Raw genomic sequence first — 27,946 nt, 5'->3', positions numbered from 1 at the left:
TTTGTTTATATGTTAATTATAACTCAAAAGTTAAGATTAGACATCTTGATCATCAAAATTAACCACAAATCTATAATCTAAGAATCTCGTAAGAATATGACTAATATATATTCATATATTTCAAACACAGATACAGATATTTCACTATAAAACCATATTCGAACCATATTCTATTGGTTATAGATTTAAGTAACCATATCAGTATCCTAACAGACCCGGTTACATATATTTTTTCAGATACGGATACGACTTAGCATCTGTATTAAGAGAGAGGATTAGAGAGGCGACCGGTGGGTTCCAATCCAGTTCCGTTGGATTTCGTGGGACCCATACACTTTTTCTTGATCACGAGTGTTTTGTGGGTCCCACTTATAAATTGGTAGGTGAGCGTAGAGCCGCCTTAACATCATTTTGAGCCAAGTGGTGTTAGGGGCACACTCCCTACCACACCACCAACCACACCCCCCTCTCCCATCGCTATAGTAAACTGAGCCCCACATAAAATTTTAATATTTTTAAAATTTCATGTGGGGCCCGATTTACTGTAGCGATGAGAGAGGGGGGTATGGTTGGTGATGTGTTAGGGGGTGTGCCCCTAGCATTATTTTTTTGAGCCCAGCCCAACTTAAACATGATGGTGGATCATTCCCAGCCATTTTTTTAAGGCCAATACAGGAGAGGCGCAACTTTTAACACCCCTGAGCTGTCACTTCTCCACTTCGCGCTCTTCGGCGGAACCGAGACCGCGCGATAATAAGAGGGATGGAAGAAACCCTAGTTCGTCTCTTTTGATGGCGATGGCGATCTCCTTCGTTACTACGGTAGATCCGCTCCCTCTCCTCCTTTACTTCTCTCCGTGGCCATGGCTGAAACCCTAGCCCTAGCCCTAACCCTAACCCTAACCTTGACCCTAATCGAGGTTTGATCTCTTCCACCGTCTGGATTTACTTTGGTCTTAAGACTGCGTACATGATCCCTGCATGCATTAGCCTTGGATCTGTTGTTTTGGATCCGAATGCGATTTCTATTTTTTTGCCCTAAGTATTTGTTCGGTACGAATTTTTTAAGCAGCTGATCTCGAACATTGCTGGCTTGATGAAGTAGATCTTGAAGCTCGTTTTATTACGGCTTAAGCTTGAAACTTTTCATGATAATCGAGGGTTATAATCTTAGACCTCTGGTGCTGAAAACCCTAGTCCTAGATGATTTGGCGAGGTAGCTCAGCTGCAGTCAATCACTAGGAAGGGGATTTCATGCAGATGAATGGGTCCTTGGATTTATCTGCCACAGTGAAACTACAGGGGTAGTAAGTTGAAAATGGCGATACTGCAGGGGGTCTATGTGCAATTAACTCAAGTTTGAAAGGGGGAACTGTGGGGGTATTTAAGTGGGGAAACCGTAGGGTATTTAAGTGCAATAAGCCTTTTATATTCTAACTTTTCGGCATGAGGATCTTTGTACCTTGATATCCATTATGCATAGGGGTGCATTCGGTCCGGATACGGCTCATAAATGATGCTTACCATATCCATATCCGCTTACCCATCTCGGATGCGGATACGGATATACAGGTTGATATATAAGCAGATATGCATGGGGATACTAAACAGATATGAGAAAACTAGATAGTATTGAGAAAAACATAGTTCATGTGATACAAAAGAGTTCGTTAATATGTTAATTATAACTGAATAGTTAAGATTAGACATCTTGATCATCAAAATTAACCACTAATTCATAATTTAAGAATCGAAACTATCGTAAGAATATGACTAATATGTATTTAGATATTTCAGATATGGATACGAATATTTCACTATAAACCATATCCGTAACCATATCCTATCAATTATAGATTTGAGTAACCATATTCGTATCCTAATGGATACTGTTACGGATATTTTCTTGAATACGGATACAATTTAGCACCCCTAATTATGCTGATAACCCTAATCCTAGATGATTTGGCGAGGTAGCTCAGCAGCAGTCAATCACTAGGAGGGGGATTTCATGTAAATGAATGGGTCCTTGGATGTATTTGCTACAATGAAACTACAGGCGTAGTGAATTGAAAATGGTGATACTATAGGGGGTCTATGTGCAATTAACCCAAGTTTGAAAAGGGGGAAACGGTGGGGGTATTTAAGTGGGGAAACCATAGGGTATTTAAGTGCAATAAGCCCTTTTGTATTCTAACTTTTGGGCATGGGGATCTTTGTACCTTGATATCCATTATGCTGATAACCCTAATCCAAGATGATTTGGCGAGGTAGCTCAGCTGCAGTCAATCACTAGGAAGGGGATTTCATGCAGATGAATGGGTCCTTGGATTTATCTGCTACAATGAAACTATAGGGGTAGTAAGTTAAAAATGGCGATACCACAGGGGGTCTATGTGCAATTAACCCAAGTTTGAAAAGGGGGAAACTGTGGGGGTATTTAAGTGGGGAAACCGTAGGGTATTTAAGTGCAATAAGCCTATTATATTCTAACTTTTGGGCAGGGGGATCTTTGTACCTTGATATTCATTATGTTGATAACCCTAATCCTAGATGATTTGGCGAGGTAGCTCAGCTGCAGTCAATCACTAGGAAGGGGATTTCATGCAGATGAATGGGTCCTTGGATTTCATGCAGATGAGTTGTCACATTATTATTGGATGATGTGGGTGATTTTTTAAGAAAACTTGTTTTGAGGTTGTTTGGTTGGCTAAAAAAAATAAGGAAATGAATTATAAGAAACTTACTTCCTATAATAAGTTCTTTTCTTGTGTTTGGTTCATTCTTAAAAATAAGAAAATATTGAGATGAGATTAGTTGTCATTATATTATTGAATGATGTGACCCACACTTAAGGAAATCAATTTCCTTGGTTTTTTTGTGGAAATGGGTGGAAATGAAATGATAATGAGATGAGATGAGTTGTCACCATATTATTGGATGATGTGAGTGATTTTTAAAGATGAGATGGGATGGAGATGAGATGAGTTGGATGATGTGACTCATTTCTTGTGTTTGGTTTATTTTTAGGAGATGATATGAGATGAGTTGTGAGATGAAAATAATATTTTATTGGATGTTGTGGTGAGTTTTAGGGATGGAAATGGATGAAAATAATATTTTATTGATTTCCATGTACCCTTTTCCTTTTCTTGATTTTTAGGAAACCAACCAAACAGCCCCTAAGTTCAAAACAGCGATACTACAGGGGTCTGTGCAATTAGTCCATGTTAAAAGGGGTTAAACTTTGGAGTATAAAATTGCAAATATGCCTTTTATACTCCTAAATTTGGGCAACAATGGAGATCTTTCTTCATTGAGATCCATGATACTGATATCCCTATTCCTAGACGACGTGGCGAGGTAGCACAGCTGCAGTCAGTCACTAGGATGGGTGTATTCATGCAGAGAGATTTACTTGGTGTTTACCTATGCATGGACTTGTGGCAATAATAGCAATTTCAATGATTTGAGGGACTAATTTCAAAATATTAAAGATTTTATGGGACTAATATTGAAAAAACCCCAGCAAGTTTATATTACTGAAAATGCGGCATCTCGATCTTTCTTTTTTGAGATCCATGTATCCATGTTGAGAATCCTTCCCTAGATGATGTGGCGAGGTAGCATAGCTGCAGCCAATCACTGGGAAAAGGGATTCCATGCAGACGAATGGGTCTGTTGATTGCCCTGATTCTTCATCTTTGCTGTTGTTTCTGCTGCTCGCTGCTGTTACTGCCTGTTGTTGTTGTTGTTGTTATATTTAAAGGATGTTGTTGCTTCTGATTCAGTATGCTGTTGTTGCTTCCTGTTTATATGGATATAAAATGGTTTTGATGGTGCATTCGGTCCGGATACGGCTCGGATATGATACTTACCATATCCATATCCGCTCCCATCTCGGATATGGATATAGATATATCTCGGTAAGGAAAATTCATATCCATATCCGCTAAAATCGGATACGGATACGGATATACATGCAAATACAAAATGGATATGATAAAACTAGATACTATTGGAAAAATATAGTTCATGTGATACAAAAGAGTTCATTAATATTTCATTATATCTGAAAAGCTAATATTAGACATCTTGATTATCAAAATCAACCTCAAATCCATAATCTAAGGATTAAAACTATCGTAACAATATGACTAATATGTATTCGGATATTTCGGATACAGATCCGGATATTTCACTACAAAACCATATCCATAACCATATCCTATCGGTTATTGAATTGAGTACCATATCCGTATCTTAACGGATACGGTTACGGATATTTCCTTGCACGTGCATATGGATATGGTGCGGTTTAGCACCTAGTCCATGATAATGCATTGGCAATTGGCCTTAACTGCAAAAAGATGATTTTATCTATTTATTTATTTATTTATTTATTTATTTATTTATTTATTTTTGAGGTTAAGAACTTAACTGGCTTCTGCTATGCCCTTTTTTGCCTGGCTAATAAAATGGCAAGGCAACTTTGTGATTGTTGTACCTCATGGAGCCGTTGCAGCCATATGCTAGGCCTGCAAAAGGGTCACAGAGGAGGTTGTTCTGAAGCTTCATTATTGCTGCAATGTTTGCTACACTTTTTGTTTTTTAGCTAACCAAAGAGCTTCTAAGTGTTTAAAGCGTTATTTTTCTTATTAAATATAATAATATCATTTGACGAAGAATCAGGAGGCAGAACTGAGCCTTCTCTATATTATGATCAGAGTTAAATGCCATGATTCTCAACTCATAAATTCCCTTAAAAAGTGTTTCTTACTGGCTTATATATGCATGCATGTGCATTTGTGTGTGTATAAAACAACAATAAGACAAACTTTATCTGAAGTCACAAATTCTATTTTTCCATTCAGTTTTATTAAGGATCATTTCTTTTAAGTTAACAGCTAATTCTTACTTGCTTCTTTCAAGTTCTATAATCTACCTCTAGGCCTTTATTCTTTTATTACTTGTAATTTTATCACTTCTCCTACTTGATGCATTTAGTGACCTTTATTGCACATGATTCTTGATTTATTCTTCCACAATTTGCCTCAATAGAAACAACCTCAACTTCTTATAAATGCATTCATTTCTTGCTTATATATCATAATTTATTTGCTACACATTTTTGCAATGTTGTTTCCAATTTTGCCCGCACATTCTATTTCACAGACCATTATGCGCAATGGGTCCATAACCCTCATCCTAACTGTTGGCAGCGTAGCAACATGCTGCAGCCATTCATTAGGAATGGCGAGGTAGCAAAGTGGTGCAGTCAATAATTAGGAATGGGAATTTATGAAGAAGAATACTCCTGTTGCTAAATCTCAGATTGCTAAATCTCAAATCTGAGTCTTCGGTCAATACTAAATAAGAGTTGTGGGAGTATTGGAAGTTGTTTCTTTCCTTAACAAACAAATACTGGTTCTTGCTTTGACATTCCCTGAAAACCCTAACCTAACCCCTAAGTGATGTCATAATTGGATTACCAGCAGATCTCAAACAGGGCTGCCTTAATCAAATTTATCCTGTCCTTTCTACTACACCAAAACTAATGAAGTCATGATGATAATTGTCGGTTATAATTTTATGCCCTAACAATTGGCTAATCGCCACTTAAATACCTTATAGATTCCCTACTTTGCGCTTATATACCCTCACTTGTTTTTGGCGGCACTTATATACCCGAAGTGTGGACTTTAGTAGTTTTTGTTATGCAAACATGAGCATATAAACAACAGCACAAGTGCAGTCAAATCACTAGGAGAAGGGGTTTCATACAGATCAGTTGGTCTTTTGATCTGCTACTGCGACTTCTTGTGTTTATATGGATATAAAATGGTGCTGATTATTTGTGCCGCACTAAATGACTTGGAAATTGCTGCAAAACATATGATTTTTTTAATTGAGGCTATGTACTTAAGTGCCTGCTGCTTTCCTTTTTGCTTGCATTCTAATGATGAGGCAACTTTAAGTGTTATAATTTATGGAGGCGTTGCAGCCATATGCTAGACCTTCAAAGATGAGGCATAGTAGGCAGTCCCTGTTGCTGTAACATATGTTCAACCAAACAGGCTCTTAGTGTTTAAGCATTTTTCTTTGCTTAATATCATTCCACCGCTAATCAGTGGGTAGAACTGAGCGGTCTTTATAGTGTCACTTAAGCAATACTGACTTGTTTGTTTCTTCTTTTCATCATTATCATCTTGATCGTCGTCACCATCATCATTGTTATTACTTTTGTTTTTCTCTATTTATCATTGACTTAGATTGCAGTGATCAAGTTTCCTTTTTATTTTAGTTACTTTTAAAAAAATATGGAGAAGCTGTGATGATTTGCCAACGGAAGTGTGTATTATGCTGCATTCTAGGAATGTGTTGGTTCTGGTTCAGGGTTTGCGAGATCTGTTTGTAAATTTTCTCCTTTTCCTGTTTCTGCAGTACTGTGATGGCGAGGTAATTGTTGGCAACTTCTATTATGTTGTCACCTTTGCAGCCATTTTCTTGATCTGCGGACCTGTAGAGGTGAAAGAGTTGGTTTGTTCCTAACAATTCTAATGATTGATATAAAGCAAATCTGAGCTTCCAGTGGTCTTCTCATGAATCTTTTTTCCAGGGTTAATTTTATAAATCCCCCTATGGGGTTTTTTGCAGCCATTTTCTTGATCTGCAGACCTGTAGAGGTGAAAGAGTTGGTTTGTTCCTAACAATTCTAATGATTGATATAAAGCAAATCTGAGCTTTCAGTGGTCTTCTCATGAATCTTTTTTCCAGGGTTAATTTTATAAATCCCCCTATGGGGTTTTTTGCAGCCATTTTCTTGATCTGCAGACCTGTAGAGGTGAAAGAGTTGGTTTGTTCCTAACAATTCTAATGATTGATATAAAGCAAATCTGAGCTTCCAGTGGTCTTCTCATGAATCTTTTTTCCAGGGTTAATTTTATAAATCCCCCTATGGGGTTTTTTGCAGCCATTTTCTTGATCTGCAGACCTGTAGAGGTGAAAGAGTTGGTTTGGTCCTAACAATTCTAATGATTGATATAAAGCAAATCTGAGTTTTCAGTGGTCTTCTCATGAATCTTTTTTCCAGGGTTAATTTTATAAATCCCCCTATGGGGTTGGGTTAATTTTAAATCCACCCCCTCCCCACTCCCCACCAATTTTTTTGGAGGGGTTTTGCACATAACCACCATGAATTTTTCTATTTCCACTAAGCCCCTTGAAGATAATTCAATTGTAAGAGGTTTTGCACTTAACCTAATTGATGATATGGTGAGGTAGCAAAATGCTGTAATCAATCATTGGGAATGGGAATTGACTAAGAGTGTCGATGCAAGGAAAAACCTGATGGATTGAGTCCGCAATATTGGACTCGATGTTGAGGGCCTCGTGACTGTCCTATATGGCTACTTGGCTAGTGGTGACCTGTTCTTGAGATTGTCTGGGATAAGATAGAGAAAGCGTCAGATTGATGGTGGTGGGTTGTCCACTAATGCCTAAGTAAGACTGTTGATGATAAAGTCAAAGCAATAGGAATTTAGGTCAAGGTTTTGAGAGTAGGGTCCATAAATTAAGGTCGGCGGTGCCGAGCCAAAAGGAATTTGAAGTACATCTGTCGCCATCCTGATGGCGGAGGCAATTGTGGTAGTTACTTGGCATGCAAGCCTATGTGTCATGGTCTCATTGGTGGAGAAAGGTTCTGCCAATATGTCTTTTACAGCCAGGTTGAAAGTTTTGATGAAAGTCAAGGGTTAATAATTTTAGATCTATGACTGTGAAAACCCTAATCCTAGATGATTTGGTGAGATAGCTCAGCTGCAGTCAGTACTCGGAAAGGGATTTCATGTAGATGAATGGGTCTTTGGATTTATCTGCTACAATGAAACTACAGGGTAGTAAGTACTTCCCTACTTTTTAGGGCCCATAATCAAGAGGCACGCCTTTTGAGGACCTTGTCCCTGTCTCCAGGTATTGAGACCGCAATTAGAGAGATGAAACCCTAGTTCATCACATAGAAATACCATGTGGGATGCTATAGCAAATCATGACCCGGGTTCAACCGTCCCATAATCGCGACCTGATTCACCAACTCCCGCAACCCAATTTAGAAGTAAAATCAGTTTTTTTTTAAATAACTCTTGTTTAAAAGGATAAACAGCAGAAACGTGAGAATTTAAGCAAATAAAGCATGCGTAACATAATTGCACAATGATTCTCAAGGTTCTTTTACCATTACTGATATCAACTAGCATATTTCTTAAATTTGACTCCGGCAAAACTTTCAATTCCTGCATTTAAAAACCGAACCTAAAGCGTATCATGTTCCCTGGTGTATTGTATAAGCCCACCTTTATTGTACCAGATTCCTAATGAATGGCGTACCACGCTTCCATACCCGTTTTGTGAATCGGAATGAACCTGATTCCATCTTCCGTGCAATCTGAAAGCAGCGAGCAATCTTTGATGGCGATGACAATATCGTTCATTATTTTGGTGGATTCCTCCCCTTTCCTTTGCTTGTTCGCGTCTCGCTATGGCAGTGGCTGAAACCCCAACCCTAACCCTAACCCTGCGGTAACAAGTTTTATCTCTTTCACCATCTGGATTTACTTTGATCTAAAAATCTAACCCTTTCAAGTTTTGATGAGAATTGAGGGTTAGAATTTTAGGTCTATCATGTTGAAAACCCTAATTCTAAATGATTTGGCGAGGTAGCTCAGCTGTCAATAACTAGGAAGGGGATTTCATGCCGATTAATGGCTGGATTTATTTGCAAAAATGAAATTACAGAGATAGGCTATACAACAAGGGTATATGTGCAATTAACCCAAGTTAAAAAGGGGTGAAACTTTTGGGTATTTAAGTGCAAATAAGCCTTCTATTTTCTAACAGTTGAGGATGTGGATCTTTCTACCTGAGAGCCATGAGGCTGAAAACCCTATTCCTACTTGATGTGGCGAGGTAGCGCAGCCGCAGTCAGAAAAATGGGTTTCATGCAGAGGAATAGGTCTTTTGATTATCCTTACTTTTGCCTATGCATGGATTTGTGGGACATGGTAGCAATTTCAATGATTTGATTGACTAATTTCAAAATATTAAAGATTTTAAGGGACCAATATTGAAAAAACACTGTAAATTATATTACTAATAGTTGGGCATCTTGATCTTTCTTTCTCAAGTTGCATGGATCATTATGCGAGAATCTTCTCAGGGGGCATGGCGAGGTGGCACAGCTGCAGCCAGTCACTGGGAAAAGTGATTTCATGCAGATGAATGGGTATTTTGATTGACCTAATTGTTCATTATTGCTGTTGTTTCTGCTGCTTCTGTGACTTCTGCCTCTTGGTGTTGTTTTAATGATTTGCTTTGGCAATTTTCATTAACTGCAAAGAAATGATTTTGATTGAGGTTAAGAACTTAACCTGTCCCATTTTTGCTTGCATATCATAATGGAGGCAGCTTTTATGCTTCACCGTTGGTGCTACATTTGCTGCATTCCTTTTTTAGCAAGCCAAACACCCCCTTAAGTGTTCCGAGCATTGTTTTTGGCTTAGTATATTCTGTTGAAATACGGTAGTTTTTGAAGGATCACCCTCGTGAGTGGTAGATGATGAGACTGATCAACTGATGTTTTGAAAATTGAAAGTTGAAGGGGATTTTTTTATAACCCCTAAGCTTGAGGGGGTTTTCTGATATTTCGATAGTTATGATGTTTTGATAGTTATGGGGGGTTATCTGATAATCGTCTAAAGTTAAGGGTGGTTTTCTGAAATTTAGCCAATTTATAATCAGCTGATCTCAAACAGGGATGGTTTGATTAAGGCGACCTCAAAGCCCCTTTGTTACACTAAAGCTTGGAAGTTTGTTTGGGAATAACTCTGAATTTTCGGATGAGCCTGTTGATCATCCTTTATCAATATCCATGATGTTGAAAGACAATAATGCTAGATGACGTAGGGAGGTAGCAAGCTGCACTCAGACACTAGGAACATGATTTTGATTTACCTCACTGTTCAGCTATGTTGCTCTTTTCTGTTTCTTCTGCTGTTTCTTTTTCTTCTTGCTCTTGTGTCTATATGCATGTGTGGATGGATTGGCAGACCATTGTGTATGTTACGATCTCATTCCTAGCAAAAAAAGGGCAAATTTCGCTTAACTCTGAAGTTTGACCATTTTCACTAGATGCATTGGCAATTGCTTCACTGTAAAACAGATGATGTTTACTGCAGTTATGAACTTAGGTGTCTTTTGCGGCTTTCCTTCTTGCTTGTTTATTCTAATGGCGAGGCAAATTCGAAGCATTATAACTTCTAGAGATGCTGCAGCAATATGCCAGACATTCAAAGGGGAAACATAGTAGGCAGTTCTTAAGCTTCACTGTTGCTGTGACATATGTTACATTGTTCTTGCTGTAACATACGTTACATTTTTCTTTTGCCAATCAATCAAACAGACCTTAAGTGTTTTAAGCATTGTTTCTGTTATAGCCTAAAAAATCACCAAGTGCCATCTCCTTATGGAAGCCAACACGTGTCTCACGCCTCGCCTAATCAGACGAATTGAGGCCTAGACGACTCAAACTACCCGCACTCAGTGTACTGTGTCAGTCGACAACTTGCGTAGCCGAGTCAAAGGGCGGTACTTGTCAGCCACCTCACTCGATCGACCCTACGAGCAACCTACACTCGGTCTACTGTGTCAGACGACAACTTGCGTAGCCAAATCAAAAGGCAGTGCTCCTCGGCCCTTGACCAAACAAAAAGAGAGGCGACAGTTACCTTGAGCCCCTCGCTAGCCGATTGCTCTTGCATTAACTGCTCTGACAAAATCATCATTAACCTAGCCTCCATAGTCTTTATGACTTATCGGACCTAGTCAGTTCCAAGCATCTATTGTTATTCCCTCATTAAATGACCAGATGACTCACTTTATTTCGCGGCCGACACCTGGAAGGTATCTATTGACTCAGCAGGCAACCTGACTGGACTCGGCTGAAGTTACCTTCATACCCTCTGATCTGCTATAAAAGGGAACTACACTGCATGGGATAACTTCTTCTGCTTTTTGTCAACTTTGAATAACTACCTATACAATTTGTCCTTAATTTTCCCACTCAAGATCAAAATACGGATTTATTCGTCGGAGAAACAACCGAAGAACCCAACTTTGCCCTCTTACGAGTTTTTCATGTGCAAGAAAGACTAGCGGGCTTTGAAACCAGTTATCTGAAGGAGTTTGAGGACCTTGATCACTCTCATAACTCTAACATAAACCCTCTATTTGATATCTGACATCAACAGTTTCTTCTTGTCATTGTCGTCGTTGTCGTCGTCGTCATCATCGTTGTTATTACTTTCCTTTTCCTCTATTTATCATCAACTTGAATTGCAGTAAACATGTTTCCTTTTTATTCTTATTTTACTTTTTTTAATAATATGAAAAGCTGTGATGATTTGCCAATAGAAGCGTGTATTATACTTATGCTGCATGCTGCATTGTTAGAATTTATTGGTTTTGGTTTAGGGTTAGGATTTGAGTTTAGAGTATTGGAGATCTATTCATCAGATTCTCTCTTGCCTTGTTTCTGTAGTTTTCTACTGTGATGGCAAGGCAATTGTTGGCAACTTTTATCATGTTGTCACCTTGGCAGCCATTTTCTAGTTCTGCAGACTTAGAGAGGGGAAGGAGTTGGTTTGTTCCTAACAATTCTAATGATTGATATAAAGGCAAATCTGAGCATTCCACGCATTTTTTATAAATATTTTCTAATGGCTAATTTTAAAAATCCCCCTTTGGGGGGTTTTGCAGTCAAGTATGGGTACAAGTACCGGTACGGGACATGGCAAATTTGTAAAAAATAGGGTACATGGACATGACTATATAAATATTTATATACACATATATTATATATTGGAATTAATAATTTTTCTGAGAACAAGGATGAGAATTAAAGTTTCTGTAACATTCTTTTCCTATGTAGATTATAAATTGGAAAATCACTATTCTTGAACTAGACATCAAATGACCGTTCAAGTTTATAATTCGGAACCTGAAGTATGTCCAACGAGTTTCAAGTGGATGTGAGGTGTAGAATATATGTCCATGAAATGTATGACAAGTGTTTTAATTCAAAATATGTATTGTATAGTTGAGTACATGCCCAAATAAATGTATGCATATATGCAAGGACTGTCCAAGGAGTACAGGTATGGGTCGCTTAGGGTGAAGCTTCAGATTAGAAGTACCGAGGTAACTTAGCAGACAACTCATCTTAGCTATTTAAATTCCATCAAAATCCCCCTGAAGTTTGAGCGGTTTTGCACATAATCCCCATGAATTTTTTTAATTCCATTAAATACCTTGGAGATGTTTTTTTTCTGTTTAAATGAATCTTGAAGATGTTTTGCTGCAGGAGGTTTTGCACATAACCTAATTGATATGGCGAAGTAGCAAAGTGCTGCAGTCAATCATTAACCCTATAGCTCCAGATAAAAAATTTGTATTGCTTGTTGAGCCGGTTGCTGTTACAATTTTAAATTCTAACATTTCGGCAAGTGGCTACCTCGAGATACATGATGCTGATTGCTGAAACCCTATTCCTAGATGCTGTGGCGAGCTATCACAGCTGCAGTCAATCACTAGCAAGGGGGTTTCATGCAAATGAATGGGTCTTTCGATTTCCCTAATTGTTCATCTATGTTGTTTCTGTCACTGCTGCTTCTCTCTCAGTTGCTTCTTCTTCTTCTTCTTCTTCTTCTTACCCTCAGGAGGTCTGTTTGTGAAAAAACAATTTTCTCTCTTGAGTGTGAGAGTTAAAGTATTCATTCAGGGCGTATATCTGCAACAACAGAACTGCAGCAGGGGATCTATCTGCAATTGGGCAATTTTACTGGGGTTCTATCCGCAATTAACCCTTGTTCTTACTGATGCGTGATGCGGCGGGGTAGCAACATGCTGCAGCCGTTCTTTAGGAAAGTCATCAACAACAACAACAACAAATTTTTGGTTCTACTGCATTAAGAGTATTCTTCCATTTCAGTTCTTAAAAGTGCCATCTCCATTAACAGTGATGATGTACTTGAAATGATCTTCAAAAACATAAACCTAATTGATGTGGTGATGTAGCAAAATTGCTGCAGTCAGTCATTAGGAATGGGAATTTATGAAGAACATGCCTATTGCTGAATCTCAAATCTAAGCCTTCCTCCCAAATGACTCTGTTTTTTCACAGAAACCACCTCTAAAGGGCCTTTAAAATAGGGTGAAAATATAAAAATTGCCTCTTAAGTTCAATTAATATATAAGCCACCTTTGAAGTGGGTTTTGGTTGCAATCAACCACCTCAAACTATTTTCTGGTCAACTTTTGTTTGTGTCCTTAAAACATGTGTCAGGCCGTGGATGTTTCCTTTTTAAACCTTTTGTTTTTCTTTTAGGGGTTGTTTGGTTCGTTTCCTTGATATAGAGAAATGCAATTCCATGTAAAGAAATACAAGTTTTGAGTTTTTCAAACTTTTCTAAAAAATAGATTGTTTTGCTTTGGTTCGCACATAAAAAATGATGAGAAACCAATGTATTTATTTTTGTTGTGTTTGGTTCGCATAGAAAAAAAAGAAAAACTTTTGTAAACAAAGCAGATAAGGAAAAAAATCTGACGTGGCAGAGTTTTCATCAATTTCACTCGGTTGGGGAAAGAAATCGGAGAGGGAAAAAAATCTGAGCTGGCGGCGATTTCAGCAGAGTTTTCCCTATTCCATCTGAGCGAACCAAAGCGGCACAAAGAAATGGACGGAAACAAAAAAACTGATGTGGAGGGCTAAAAATCTGACGTGGAGGGGTTTTCTGAGTTTTCCACCCTTTATAATAACGAACCAAACAGCCCCTTAACAAATATGTGGAGAAGCTGTGATGATTTGCCAACAGAAGTGTGAATTATGTCGGTTTTGGTGTAGGGTTAGGATTAGTATTTTTGTTTAGGGTTTAGGTGATTATTTATCAAATTCTCTCTTTCTGTCTCTGCAGCTTTCTACTGTGATGGCGAGGCAATTGTTGAAAATATATCATGTTGTTAACTTTGCAGCCATTTTCTAGATCTGCAGATCTAAAGAGTGGAAAGAGTTGGTTTTTCCTAGCAAATCTATTTTCTCATAAAAGGGCGAATCTGAGCTCTCCACCAACTTTTCACGATTTCTCTTTTTATTTTTCTTTGTTTTTCTGTGAGTAACCCATTTTCTTGACCACCCATAATGAGTTTTGATTTTAATCAACAAAGTGTCAGCGACAGAGTGGCCCCCTCCAATCCTAGCCCCGAAAGCCTAATTCTTGAGCCAAAGCTCAAAGCCCATAAGCCATAGGCCTTTGGCCTCTCTGAAGTTTGAATCCTGGCTACGCTCTTGTAAGTGTAATTTTCATTCTCATTTTAGACCAAGAAGTGTTTTTGTTGGAGCTATGTCATTAATTCAGTCTACAGCCTGATGTCAGGTTTTTTTTATTTAATACATTTCTTTATTTCTGTCTAACAGCGCAGTGAACTCTTCCTACAGACGATTGCCACTGTAAGTAATCATACCAAAAATTATTGCTAAAGACTTATAATGTATCCTTAATTTTCACATTAGTTCATTTGCAAACAGGATAATACATTTTAAAACTTTCTCATGTCTGGTTTCTTAACATTATATAGGCACAAAAATTAGATTGCGAAGGTGAATGTTTCTCGCAGTATTTACTAGTGAACATTATCATCTGCAGGCTATTATTAGCTAATGATAAGGGTTAAGAAAATGAATGACGTTCAGAATATGCCCAACTATAGTATCACTTCCATTTTCCTTCTGGAGTTGTTAAATCAGGTATGCTGGTTGTGCTTCACGAGATGCCAATTTTATATATTCAACTTATTTTTATGTTTTCTATTCCTTTCACATTGTTTTACTTGCAGACGGAAGAATTTCATTATGTGGAAATGTAGTTGCGGATAAAAGGTGCTTTTATATTGGATTAAAATAAATACTTCTCAGGTGTCTTGACTTGGGCTGAATGGAGGCTAGTCAGGTATTCGTTCTTGTTGGTTTCTTACCCTTACTAAGCTTTTGATGATGTTGGCGAGGTCTGCACTGATTCTAATATTCTTTTTTTTCCCCCTTTTATTTCTTTTTTTTTTATTGTGCTTAGTTGATGTTTGGTGGTAGTTTGATCATGTTGAAGTTTTGGCTATTCAACGATATGCATACGGGCGATCATAATATTTGTGTTTTCTTAGCTACATCCTTGGCCTAAATGCTGTAGGAACTTTCTTTTTCCAATCACTTTGACCTATGTCTGCTGGCTATGTGGGGGAGGAGGTCCAATAGCTTCAAATGCCACACAATCTTTTTTCTGCTGTAAAGAGAAGCTGTGCAAGTACTCTGTCGGCTTTATACATGCTAAATTGTCATGCAAATTAACTCAAAAGAACGTGAACTCTAGGCTTATGGTGTATTCATTTATAATGGCCAGATTTATTGTGAGATGGTATTTATTTGCTCCTCAAAATGGTATTTGATGCAACTGAATTCATGTAATGCTCATTTTTAAATTTCAGCTCTCTTTCATTACTGTAGGTTTATCTATATAAAAATTGGTATCATGATGTCGTCATGTGCATCAGTGTCCTATTCTGTGGCTTCTGCACTCATGCAAATATGCTGCTTCTTTTGTAACATTGCCTTTCTTTCCGTCAAGGGAAAGGCATCAATGGTTACCAAACGGATATGGTCATGGTGGACTAAAATTTGCTTGCATGGGATTGTGTAGATGTCTCACTATAGTAAAGTCTTAGGGTGTGTTTGGCAAGCTTTTAGAATTGGGTCAGGTTCAAACCTAAACCCAATCTTTAATGCTTTTGTGTTTGGGCCACTACTAGTCTTGTTTTGTTAGGCCAAAATTTGGCATTTAAACCAGTTCTAGTGTGGACCAGACTTTCCATGGTCTTAAACCAGTTCTAGTGTGGACCAGACTTTCCATGGTCCAGACTAGAACTAGTTCACAACATAACCGAGCTAAGATCAGAACTGGCCCAGTTTTTTCAGTCTATTGCCAAACAGACTCTTAGGGTGAATCTGTAATTATTAGCTATACGCGATGCGTCTATGAGAGAAATTGCTATGAAACACAAAAAGCCCTTGGTAAAGTTAAAACATGATAAGCACAGCCTAGTGTTACAGTTGAAATTACAGGTTCTCCCGTTTAAAGAACATTGCATATGAGAACATTGTGCGCACCGAGCACGTAAGCACCCGTGCCGAAGTTGCATTATTTACATTGCTCTTCATTTTCAAAACTTGTTCTTCATAGAGGGGGAATGTGCAATTTCGTTTGAAGTTCCCATTGAATTATTTGCTATTAGAAAGTAAAATAGTGCGTGCTGCCACATATAATTGTCTATATTATATATAGCAGAGTGTCCTAAAGAGATTCACAAAATACTATCAGGACGATCTCAGATCCAACAAAATACATCATTAAATATATGCCTGATATAGAGTAATCACGTTGCAAATGTGAAACATGCCATCAAATATTGTGTTGATGATGCACTCTCGTTGTCTCTCGTCTGTCTGTTTCATATTATTGGATTGCAAACCAAAGGAAAGATTTAAAATAAAGAAATTTCACCATAAAATAAATAAATAAAGATAAACATAAAAAAAGAATGGAAAACCTCACCTTTGAATGCTTGAGGAACAGAACTTTATCGTTGTAGGGCTTAATCAAATAACGAGAGAGAAGGGATCAAGAAAATCATAGAACCCCAGAACAGAATTTTTGCCATAAAGATTTTTAAAAAAATGAACGTAAAAGGAAAAAAAGAAAAAAGTTTGATTTTAGTGTTGGCAAAACTATTTAAAACCGAAATAACTGAATCGGACGCTTGTAACGTAATTGTCTACAACTCACGCTCCTTTTAGGTGAATATATAATTTATACTAATAATTTTATCTATCTTTGTGAAATAGTTGAGTTATTTGTTCCACTTGGGATATGAGATGAATGAAAATTTTAGATGAGTAAATATATAATCTTGTTTTTAACTAAAAAGTTCTCCTACTTAGCATGTCTAGGCCAAACAAAAACCGGACTGTACCAAACCGATTTTATTCGGTTTAGTTTTTATTCTAGTTAGATTTGCTTCGTCAAAACTAACTAAACAGGCCGTTTACTCACCTGCGGGAAGAGAGAAGGGGCAGGTGGGCTCCAATCATGTCCATTAGATTTCGTGGGTCCCACCTTTTTCTTGATCCCGTGTATTTTGTGAGCCCCACTTAGGGCCTGTTTGGTTGCTTTATGTAAAAATGCGCAGTAGTTATAGTGACAGAGAAGTGAATGGTCCAGCCGTATCTGACAGCTACAGTAGATCGAGCTCATTTCACTGCTTTTTTTCTGAGAAAAACTGAGGGGTTGCTAATGGCTACGCAGCTAACTGTGGCCCCTGTCATCTAACACGCCCCAAAAAATTGACAAACAAATAGGCCCTTATAAGAGGGGCAGCCGAGAGTAAGAACAGCCTTAACACCATTTTTAGGCCCAGCCGTAATGGCAATGATGGCCCAAAGCTTATTAATTGTTTGTTTTAGATGGATCAACGTTGGTTGGGCCGAAATGACAATATGCCCACAGTCATATTCTGGCAACTGCCCATAATCGAGAAGCGCGCCTTTTGGGCTGTCGCTTCGCTACTTTGCGCTCTCCAATGGAGCTGAGACCGCAACAGGAGAGGCGAAACCCTAGTTCATCCTCTGATGGCGATGTCCGCCATTATTATGGTGAAGTCTCTCCCTTTCCTTCCTGTTTACTCCTGGCTATGGCATTGGCTGAAACCTAACCCTAACCCTAACCCTGACCCTAATTGAGGTAACAAGTTTGGGTCTTCTTCGTCATCTAGATTTACTTTGTTTTTGCCTTGTAAAAGCGTGGATTTTGGTAGTTGTTCATGATCTGTTGCACGCATGAGCCTTCGATCTGATCGCTATTGGTCTCGCTGTCTTTGACGGGTTATAATTTTGGATCTGTTGGGGATTCGAAACAATCAATCGAACCCGTGCCCTTCCGGATCAACAGGATCCATGATGCTGAAAACCCTAATTCTAGATGATTTGGCGAGGTAGCTCAGCTGCAGTCAATCCACTAGGAAAGGGGTTTTCGTGCAGATTAATGGATCTTTAGATTGATCTGCTACAATGAAACTGCAGGGTTAGTAAGTTCAAAACAGCGATACTAAGGGGGTGTCTATGTACAATCAACCCAAGTAAAGAGGGGTGAAACGTGGGAGCATTTGAGCCCAAATAAGCCTTTTATACTGTTAACATTTGGGCATGGGTATCTTTCTACCTTGAAATCCATGATATCGAAAACCCTCTTCCAAGATGATTTGGCGAGGTAGCTCAGCTGCAGTCAATCACTAGGAAGGGGGCTTTCATGCAGATGAATGGGTCATTAGATTCCCCTACTGTTAGCCTTTGCATGGATTTGAGGGAATTAATAGCAATTTCAATGATTTGATAGCTTTCAAAATGCCTTTTTTCATGTTGTTTTTTGTTCTAATTTATGAGGGTTATCTGCAAAAATGCAGAAAATTGGGGTTTTCTGCAATATCAAAAGTTATTGGTGGTTTAGTGTGATTTTGAAAGTTATTAGGGGTTTACTGCAAAGTGCTGAAAGTTAGTGTAATTTACCTTTTAGATTCGTGTTGCCAAACACGCTAATCCTAAATGATTTGGCGAGGTACCTTTTAGTGTAATTTACCTTTTAGATTCGTGTTGCCAAACACGCTAATCCTAAATGATTTGGCGAGGTACCTCAGCTGCAGTCAATCATTTAGATTCGTGTTGCCAAACACGCTAATCCTAAATGATTTGGCGAGGTACCTCAGCTGCAGTCAATCACCAGGAGGGGGATTTCATGCAGTTGAATGGGTCTTTGGATTTATCTGCAAAAATGAAACTACAGGGGTAGTAAGTTCAAAATAGTGATACCACATGGGCTCTGTGTGGAATTAGCCCAAGTTAAAAAGGGGTGAAACTGTTGTGCGCAACGGAAATTTCGGCAGCACTTCTGGTGCACAACAAGAGAGTAAGATCACAGCTAAATCCCTGTTTCACAAAGGAAATAAGAATCGAAAGTGATATATCTCAACAAAGTGGGATATACACTCTTCCTCTCATCAGTTCTAGGACTGAATCGAAAGTGATATATCTCAACAAAGTGGGATATACACTCTTCCTCTCATCAGTTCTAGGACTGACTTGTTGAGGGAACCTAATATCTCAACAAAGTGGGATATACACTCTTCCTCTCATCAGTTCTAGGACTGACTTGTTGAGGGAACCTAACAAGCTATTACAAATCACAGCAAGATAACGAATTTTATGTGGTTCGGCACGTTGCCTACGTCCACGGGGTAAGGAGGGGGGAGATCTACTATTAGAGAGAAAGAGAATACAAATAGGGTTTACAATTACACAAGGTCTCACAAATAAAACCCTCAAACAATCTCTCAAATCTCTCACAAAAGGGATACAAAAACCCTCTCAAAGTCGGTATGAAAAACTGCACGAAATCTCCTCTTAAAATTGCTGCAGTCATTCATTAGGAAGAGAATACAATGACAACAACATGCTGCAATACTCCAATTCTTCCATTTCAGTTCTGTTAGGCACTATCTTGATGAAGGGCGATGATGAATTTGAGAATCATGCTCAAAATCCTAAACCTAAATGATATGGCGAGGTAGCAAAGTGCTGCAGTCAATCATTTGGAATGGGAATTTATGAAGAAGAATAATCCTATTGCTAGAACTCAAAGCTGAGCCTTCCTTGCGTACTAAATAGGACTTTGTGGGAGTATTGGAGATCATTGTTTTTCTCGTTAACAAGCAAATACTTGTTCTTGCTATGGCATCTTCTGAAAACCCTTACCTGGACCTTAACTGATGTTGCACTTGCATCTATTTCACCATCTGGTATTACTTCGATCATGGCTTGCAACCATGTGGATATTTGTTGCCTGAGCCTTTTATCGGATCTATATCAGATTCGTTTACTGCTCTAGTGATAGAATAATGCGAGGAAATGCCTTTTTCCATTTTTTGCTTGCTCAAATTTGTAAATTAGCGGATCTCAAGCAGGGCTGCCTTAATCAAGTTGGTCTTGTTCTTTCTACTACGCCGAAACTTGGATGTTATGTTGCATGGAAATGGGTACAGGTGTGGATGCGGGTATGGGACTCAGTAAACTTTTAAATGTAGGGTACGGGGACACGACTACATATATGTATTGACGGCTACATATATGTATTGAAATTAATAATTTACATGAGATTGTTATTGTTTTTCAATTCATGTGTCACTAGAATTAAATTCATATCTTTAGCTATGTTGATTATTATAAACTGGAAAGTGCTTGTTTTTTAACTATACACCGACCCTTCAATGTTGTAGTTTTGAACTTGGGTGTGGGCTGAAACAAACTTAACCCATGTGTAATGAGTTTCAAGAAATGAACGTGAACTGTAGGATATATATTCAAGAAGTGTATGGAAAGTATTTTAAATTAAAACATATATCATATATTTGAGTGCGTGTCTGAATAAATGTATGCATATATCCAAAGAGTGTCTTAAGTTTCGATTCAGGAAGGGGTCAGGTACGAGTACGGCTTCATGATAGAAGTACCTGAGTAACATAGCTTGGATGTTATTTTTATGCTAACAATTGGCTAATTGGTACTTAAATACCACAAGTTTCCCTTACTTTGCATTTATATACCCTCACTTGTTTTTGGCAGCAGTTATATACGCTGAAGTTTTTGAATATTCTCAAAGTGATAGTCACGTGCTAATTTTAACACTTTTAACTCTTTAGTGTTTGATGAATTTACTGTTAAAGGGCCGTTTGGTTTGTTTCCTAAAAACCAAGAAAAGGAAATCGGTACTAGGAAACCAATAAAATAATATTTTTATCCATTTCCATCCCTAAAACTTACCCACAACATCCAATAAAATAATATTTTTATCCTCCAACTCATCTCATTTCATCTCATTTCTTACCTTTAAAAATAAACCAAACACAAGAAATGTGTCACATCATCCAACTCATCACATCTCATCTTATCTCATTTTTAAAAAATCACACGCATCATCCAATGATATTGTGACAACTCATCTCATTAAACCTTCCTTTCCATCCATTTCCTCAAAAAAAAAAAGAAATTGATTTCCTTAAGTATGTGTCACATCATCCAATAATATACCTCCAACTCATCTCATCTCATCTATTTTCTTATTTTTAAAAATGAACCAAACACAAACAACCTCAAAACATCATCCAATAATATACCTCCAATTCATTTCCTTATTTTTTTAACCAACCAAACAACCTCAAAACAAGTTTTTTTTAAAAATCACTCACATCATCCAATAATAAGGTGACAACTCATCTCCTATTCTATAGTTTTCTTCTTTTTTAAGCCAACCAAACAACCTCAAAACAATTATTATAGGAAATAGGTTTCCTATTCTTTGATTTCCCAATTTTTTTGGCGAAACGAACAGCCCCTAAGCCTACCTAAGTTCTACTTTAAACGCGAGATTAATTTTACCTCAAGATCCATGATACTGACAATACCTAATTCTAGATGATGTGGCGAGGTAGCCAGCTGCAGTCAATCACTAGAAGGGAGATTTCATATGGATCAGTAGGTCTTTGATCTGTTGTTACTGCTGCTGCTCCTTTTTCTTCTCCTTGTGTTTATATGGATATCATAAGATGGTACTGATGATTTGTGTGCCACCAGTTGCCTTGGCAATTGCTTAACTGCAAAACAGATGATTTTAAAATGCGGTTGTGAACTTGAGTGCCTTTGCTGCTATCTTTTTGCTTGTTTATTATAATGGTGAGGCAACTTTCAAGTGTTATAAGTTACGGAGCCGTTGCAGCCATGTGCTAGATATTCAAAGGGGAAGCATAGTAGGCAGCTCTTAAGCTTCACTGTTGCTTTAACATGTGTTACATATTCTTCTGGCAATCAACCAAACAGCTCCTTAGTGTTTCTTCTTGTTATTGTCATCATCACCATCATCATTGTTGTTGCTTCTCTTTTCCTCTGTTTATCATCGACTTAAATTGTAGTGAACAAGTTTCCTTTTTAAAAACCATGGAGAAGCTGTGATGATTTGCCTACAAAAGTGTATTATGATGCATCGCTGGAATGTATTGGTTTTGGTTCAGGGTTAGGGTTTGGGTTTAGGGTTTTGTGTATCTATTTGTCAGATTTTCTCTTTTCCTGTTTCTGCAGTTTTCTACTGTGATGGTGAGGCAATTGTTGGCAACTTATATCATCTTGTCAACTTTGCAGCCATTTGCTAGATCTGCAGACCTATTCAGGGAAAAGTGTTGGTTTGTTCCTAAGGGGGTGTTATTCATTCAGGGTTGTTTGGTAGGGGACAATTCTCATGATTGATGTCAGGGCAAATCTGAGCTCTCCACTGTCTTTCATGTTCTCTTTTTTTAGAGCCCCTTTTCGTTGATATAGTTTTGGTTTGTATCTGTACAGTATGATTGCCATTCTCATTTTAAAATAAGAAGCATTTTTATTGGAGCTATATTATGAATTCACTCTACAGATTTGAGCTTAGTAATTAATTGTTTTTAAATTTTGTATTATATTTCTCTGTTACGGTTATAACATTCATTTGAACTCTTCCTACAGATGAGAAGTGTTCATTCTGAAAAATATCACGCCATATGTATCCAAGGTTTTCATGTTAGTTCATTTGCAAACAGGGATTTTCTTTTAAGCTATTATTAGCTACTAATGGAGGTGGGGAAAATGAACTACATTCTGAATATGATGTCCAGGCTTTTAACTCCCTGGAGTTCTTTGGCTTGAAAATGTGAGACCAGTTATTCTGGTTGTGCTCCTCCACATGTTAATAATTTATATTCGACCTTTGCCTTTGTGTTCTTCCATTTCACTTTTCTAGCTGCAGATGGAACAATTTTATTGTATTAAAATGTAGTCGCAGAGAAGTGTTTTTATTGGAGGGAAACAAAGAGTTCGCTGGTGACTTCACTTGGGCTTGAATTGAGACCTTGTCAGGTATCCAGTTCTTATCGATTTTTTTCCCACCTCTTCTTATTAAGATTTTGATCGTAATATTCTTCTTTCTTTTTTTCGGTTGTGCTTAGATGGTGTTGATGATAGTGCAATCATGTGGAAGTTTTGGCTACTCACAAGGATTTGCATACTGTCAATTGTCATGCTTGTGTTTTTAGCACAAATTTTGAATATATAGAAACTTTCTTTTTTTTCCCCCACAATCACTTGACTTGTATAGTGTTCTGGTGGACTTGTAGGGGAGAGGTTCAAGCGTGCGAGCGTGTGCTTTTCTGCCGTAAAGAGAAACTACCTGCAAATATTCTGCTGGCTTACACATCCCAAATTTTCTTCAAATTAATTCAGAGTGTGTACTATAGACTTGTGCGTATGTATTCCATCTGTAAAATACTTTTTAATGGAAAATTTTCTTGTGAGGGTTGCATTCATTTGCACAATAAAGTGGTATTTGCTACCAACTGAATTCATGTAATGTTCAGTTACAAATATCAGATCTCTCTTTCACAATTATAGGTTTGTTGCCATGAAAATTGTACTCATGCAAAATTCTGAATTTATGTTATGAAGATGAACATGATAAAGTTATGAACAAGCTACCCGTATGATTTTGCCTCCCAAAATAAAATGCTATTTTTAACACCCATATCCCAGTTTAAAATAAGATCGGACTTCTAAAGGCCATAATCCATTTTAAACCTTACTGTTTTGATTTATCAAGCAACACATTAAAGCTTGCCGGCCAAAAAAAAACATTATCAATTAGAGAAAACATTATCAATTTCTTCTATAAACCAACTCAATACTGGGAACTGCGCGCAACTCATGGCACGCGTTTCCCATCCGCTTCTCTCTTTAGATGAGCAGAAATTAATCAAAAAATAATAGCTAATGACAAAAATAAGAAGATAAAAGAAAAAAGCAAAAATATAGCCAATGACATAGATAATAAGATTTAAAAAAGAGCAATGTCTCGAGCATCAGATGAAACTATATAGTAAAAGCTAGTTTTCTGAGAACAGATTGCAAACTAGAAGACTCCTAGGAACAAGCAGCAGACACAAACAACAACAGAGTCTGAAGACAGTTTACAGAAATCTGAAAAGACAAAACTCTCCAAAATCTATTCAAATTCCCTAAACTTCCGTCCGATAAATGTCCAGCTTTCACACAATGGCATTAGCTGCACTAGCAATCCTTGGCCATAGATCAGCACATTCCTTCCCGATAGGCCCAGTGATGGCAGAACCTGCAGTGAAATAACACGATACGAATTACATCAGAGATTCATTAAGGGGTAAAAGAGTAACATCTGATCGATGCACGAGTTCCGTACACCAGATTGGTTGTGTGTGTAGTATTGTTTTTTGTTTTCGGGATAAATAGGAGCATACTCGACAGACCGTCGTTTCGCTCTATACGAGTCAAGTTTACTAATCAATTTAATCCATGCTATATATCATAGATGAACAGTGGCGGAGCCATGCCTGTTCAAAGTGGTTCACTTGAACCACCTCATATTTTGAAAACTACTTTATATACCATATATATCAGATGTAAAACCAAAAGGAGCCTTTAGTCCAGCGGATAAATATGGAATGGATAAGTGTTTATGTAGCCTGAGGACCCTGGTTCGAAACCAGGCAGACCATATATTTTTTCCAAACCTAATCCTCTCTCTATTTATATCTATGCTTTGTTGTTTCCCTATATTTTGAACCACCATTCAAAAGGTCGTAGCTCCGCCCCTGTAGATGAAGCAACATATTAAACAGAATATCTCGTGCACTGTCTGCCTTACCTTTCATTTCTCCCTTTGGATTCACAATGACTCCAGCATTATCTGCAGTTGCCAACAAAGAACAAATTTGTCAAGACACTAAAAGCGAATCAAGATCAGCTAGCAACAGCAAAGTCAGCAGACACAAGTGCAGAAGCGGCAGTACCTTCAAAATACATATAAACACCATCCTTTCGGCGAAAAGGCTTGCGCTGCCTCACAATGACAGCAGGCATGACCTTCTTCCTGAGATCAGGCTTCCCCTTCTTCACAGTGGCCATCACCATGTCACCGACACATGCAGAGGGCAGACGGTTCAGACGACCCTTGATCCCCTTCACTGAGATGATGTACAGGTTCTTTGCTCCGGTGTTGTCAGCACAGTTCACAGTTGCTGCCACCGGTAAACCAAGTGACATCCGGAACTTGTTTCCCGCAGAACCACCACGCCCTACAAATACAATCCAGATTAATATGCTCATTCACTTCTAGAGGACCAAACACGACACATATAGAAAGATAGCGCACGGAAGCAGGCCCCCCGAGAGTGTACATTCTAGTAGCCAATAGAAGTATATCCAGTGTATAAATCGAGGAACATGGGCAAATAGTAGTCATATCAAGAAGGGAAGAAAATCAATCGCATGGCGAGACTAGACAGGACCCATCAAAGTTTAGTTGCATGTGCTCAACGTTTCTGAGTGTTTCTTAGCCATTTGCCCTTTATTACATAACAAAAGAAGAAATTTTCTAAATAAACTCATTCATATTTTTTTCCTAAAAATAGACCCCCATTGAGTTTTATTTACAAAAATAGACTCATTTTATCTTAATCAGGTTCCTAAATAGTCAGTGTTGTCAACACCGACTATTTAGGAGGTTGTAAACCCCCAATTATAACCCTAAACCCTAACATTCTATGCACTAAATAGTCGGGGTTGGCAACCCCAACTATTTTAGAAAACGGATTAAAACAAAATTGGTCGATTTTTTGTAAAAAAAAAACTCAAGGGGGGTCTATTTTTAGAAAAAAAAATTATGAATGGGTTTGTTTAGAAAATTTCTTCCATAACAAAATAAAGGTATCAAACGTGAGCACAACTTAATGTTCATATCACACTTATAAAAGTTGGATCTTAAAAGGGGAGTAGAGCCATGGAATGAAATTTACATCACTGCGTACATGTGCGTTCAAAAACAATAATTTTGCTCTTGATTATGCGACAGAATTATTTGGCAAACCGCAATAGTTTGTTCAAAATATAACGTCCTTGAATCTTCCATCTCGACCCCTGTGCTAAATTTTTCATGCTTTATATTTTTTTATAAGCGCGCGCACAACCGCTGCATAAACGAACGAAATGCTAACGAAGGAAACGAGGGATCGTCCTCCCAAAACTAAAGAGGAGATCCCAGATCAGTAGAACCCCAGATCGTTGGATTAAGGCCGACAACAGTAAATGAAAAGATCTGGCGGGGGATCGTATCAATGATGTACGATAATTCGAATGCTAAGAATACAGAAAATAGAAAATAGTAGTAAGAAATGGATCAATCGGAGAGGTTGTTACCTCGCTTCGACATCTTGGAAACCCTCGATCAGCAGCACTAGGGTTTCAGGGTGGCGGCTCGCCAACTTTATACTGCCCTGTTTTCCTAAGTTTTTCAAGTTAATTACGTAAGTAGCCTTGTTCTAAATCAAATTTTGTTTTAGGTCTTATTTAAAGGAAGCCTGACATAGCACAACAGCCCGTCTAGCTCAGTTGGTAGAGCGCAAGGCTCTTAACCTTGTGGTCGTGGGTTCGAGCCCCACGGTGGGCGTCTGTCTTTATTTTTAATTTTGTTTTTCATATAATAGCATGATTGATCACTTATTACATCATCTAAGCTAATCTAATCTAAACTAATCATATCATATCATACTCCCTTTAAAAGCACGAGTTCGGAAAATTTTTTTTAGACAAATATACCCCTTTATAGTTTGAACTACCTTATCTATAATCAAATTCTAATTTTCAATAGTCAATATTACCCTTCATTATTTTGAATATTTTATTTATATCTTAATCTATCATAATCATATCTTATCTTAATCCTATGTGAACCATGTTTAGCTTAACAATTTAAAAAAACTAATATTAATAAAATATATAAAACATAAAAATGATATTAGTTTGTTAAGATAAAGAAATTACAAGTAGATAACAGATTATAATACATGAAGTATTGCAAAAAAACCATTAAAAGTTTTAAAATTGCAGAAAACACCCTGAAAAGTTAAAAATTATAAAAATCATCCCAATGTCTCAAAACTTAAAATAAAAAACATGAAATTAAAAAATTAACATCAGTTTGCAAAGAATTTAAAATTTACAGTTAACACATCAATGTCTTAAAAATTATAGAAACACCCTCAAAAGTTTAAATTACAGACAAGCACATTAAAATTCTAAAATTTTAAAACTTACAAACAACACAGATGAATTCAACATATTACCATGATACACCTAAAATTTTTGACATTTAAATTTAAATTTTTTAATTAATACCCTTAATAGCTCAAAAATTATAGAAACACCTTTAAAAGTTTAAATTATAAAAAGCCACCCTAAAATTCTAAAATTTGTAAATAACATAAGATGAATTCAAGATATTACCCTTAGACACCTAAAAAATTAAAATTTGCCGAAATTAACCTCAAAATTTTTAAAAAACTCCTTCAAAATTTAAAAATCGTAAAAAAAACTCTAAATTTTTAAAATTTTTAACTAGCACAAATCAAATTCGTCAATTGGTAGACCGTTAAAATTTAATATTTTTTAAAATTAATCTATAGTTTTAATAATTGTAAAAGACACCTTCAAAATTTTAGAGTTACAAGAAATATACTAACATTTAAAAAATTACCACCAACACATGAAACATAGAATTTACAACTACCAAACTTAAAAGTAAATTTTTTTAAAAAATCTTTCAAAATTTTAAAAAAAATCTCCATGGAAGACATAAGAAAAA

At 37.3% G+C, this 27,946-nt stretch overlaps 1 protein-coding gene, 3 long non-coding RNA genes and 1 other non-coding gene across 13 annotated transcripts; 4 read left to right on the top strand and 1 right to left on the bottom strand.

The window, feature by feature from the left end:
- LOC109845414 lies at positions 682 to 15,559 on the top strand. Of its 6 annotated transcripts, XR_002248353.1 has the most exons (5): positions 13,781 to 14,396; positions 14,524 to 14,556; positions 14,685 to 14,853; positions 14,943 to 15,055; positions 15,176 to 15,559. It is a non-coding gene; the product is annotated as an uncharacterized LOC109845414 (long non-coding RNA). The 6 variants fall into 6 exon arrangements; XR_002248351.1 differs by lacking the exon at positions 13,781 to 14,396 and adding an exon at positions 682 to 821 and having other exon boundaries at positions 14,524 to 14,853; XR_002248350.1 differs by having other exon boundaries at positions 13,777 to 14,396; positions 14,524 to 14,853.
- LOC109845435 lies at positions 5,746 to 6,801 on the top strand. The gene is made up of 2 exons (XR_002248357.1): positions 5,746 to 6,527; positions 6,686 to 6,801. It is a non-coding gene; the product is annotated as an uncharacterized LOC109845435 (long non-coding RNA).
- LOC109845400 lies at positions 17,677 to 23,582 on the top strand. 3 transcript variants are annotated; one of them, XR_002248338.1, is made up of 3 exons: positions 17,677 to 17,893; positions 22,821 to 23,136; positions 23,226 to 23,582. It is a non-coding gene; the product is annotated as an uncharacterized LOC109845400 (long non-coding RNA). The 3 variants fall into 3 exon arrangements; XR_002248333.1 differs by lacking the exon at positions 17,677 to 17,893 and having other exon boundaries at positions 21,448 to 23,136; XR_002248334.1 differs by lacking the exon at positions 17,677 to 17,893 and having other exon boundaries at positions 21,458 to 23,136; positions 23,394 to 23,582.
- Positions 24,085 to 26,587, bottom strand: LOC109845384 (60S ribosomal protein L23). Of its 2 annotated transcripts, none has more exons than XM_020414641.1 (4): positions 26,503 to 26,587; positions 25,098 to 25,382; positions 24,953 to 24,994; positions 24,085 to 24,400 (listed from the first exon to the last, which is right to left on the bottom strand). In XM_020414641.1, the coding sequence occupies exons 1-4, from the start codon at positions 26,513 to 26,515 to the stop codon at positions 24,318 to 24,320; spliced, it is 423 nt and encodes a 140-aa protein (XP_020270230.1). In that variant the 5' UTR covers positions 26,516 to 26,587; the 3' UTR covers positions 24,085 to 24,317. The 2 variants fall into 2 exon arrangements, with proteins under 2 accessions (XP_020270230.1, XP_020270238.1); XM_020414649.1 differs by lacking the exon at positions 24,085 to 24,400 and adding an exon at positions 24,596 to 24,621 and having other exon boundaries at positions 24,911 to 24,994.
- Positions 26,680 to 26,752, top strand: TRNAK-CUU. Its single transcript has one exon. It is a non-coding gene; the product is annotated as a tRNA-Lys (tRNA).

This window comes from Asparagus officinalis, chromosome 1 (genome assembly GCF_001876935.1).
Source record: "Asparagus officinalis chromosome 1, Aspof.V1, whole genome shotgun sequence".
Classification (NCBI taxonomy): domain Eukaryota; kingdom Viridiplantae; phylum Streptophyta; class Magnoliopsida; order Asparagales; family Asparagaceae; genus Asparagus; species Asparagus officinalis.
Note: the sequence above shows the minus strand (reverse complement) of the source record. Positions and strands in the feature narration are given on the sequence as shown.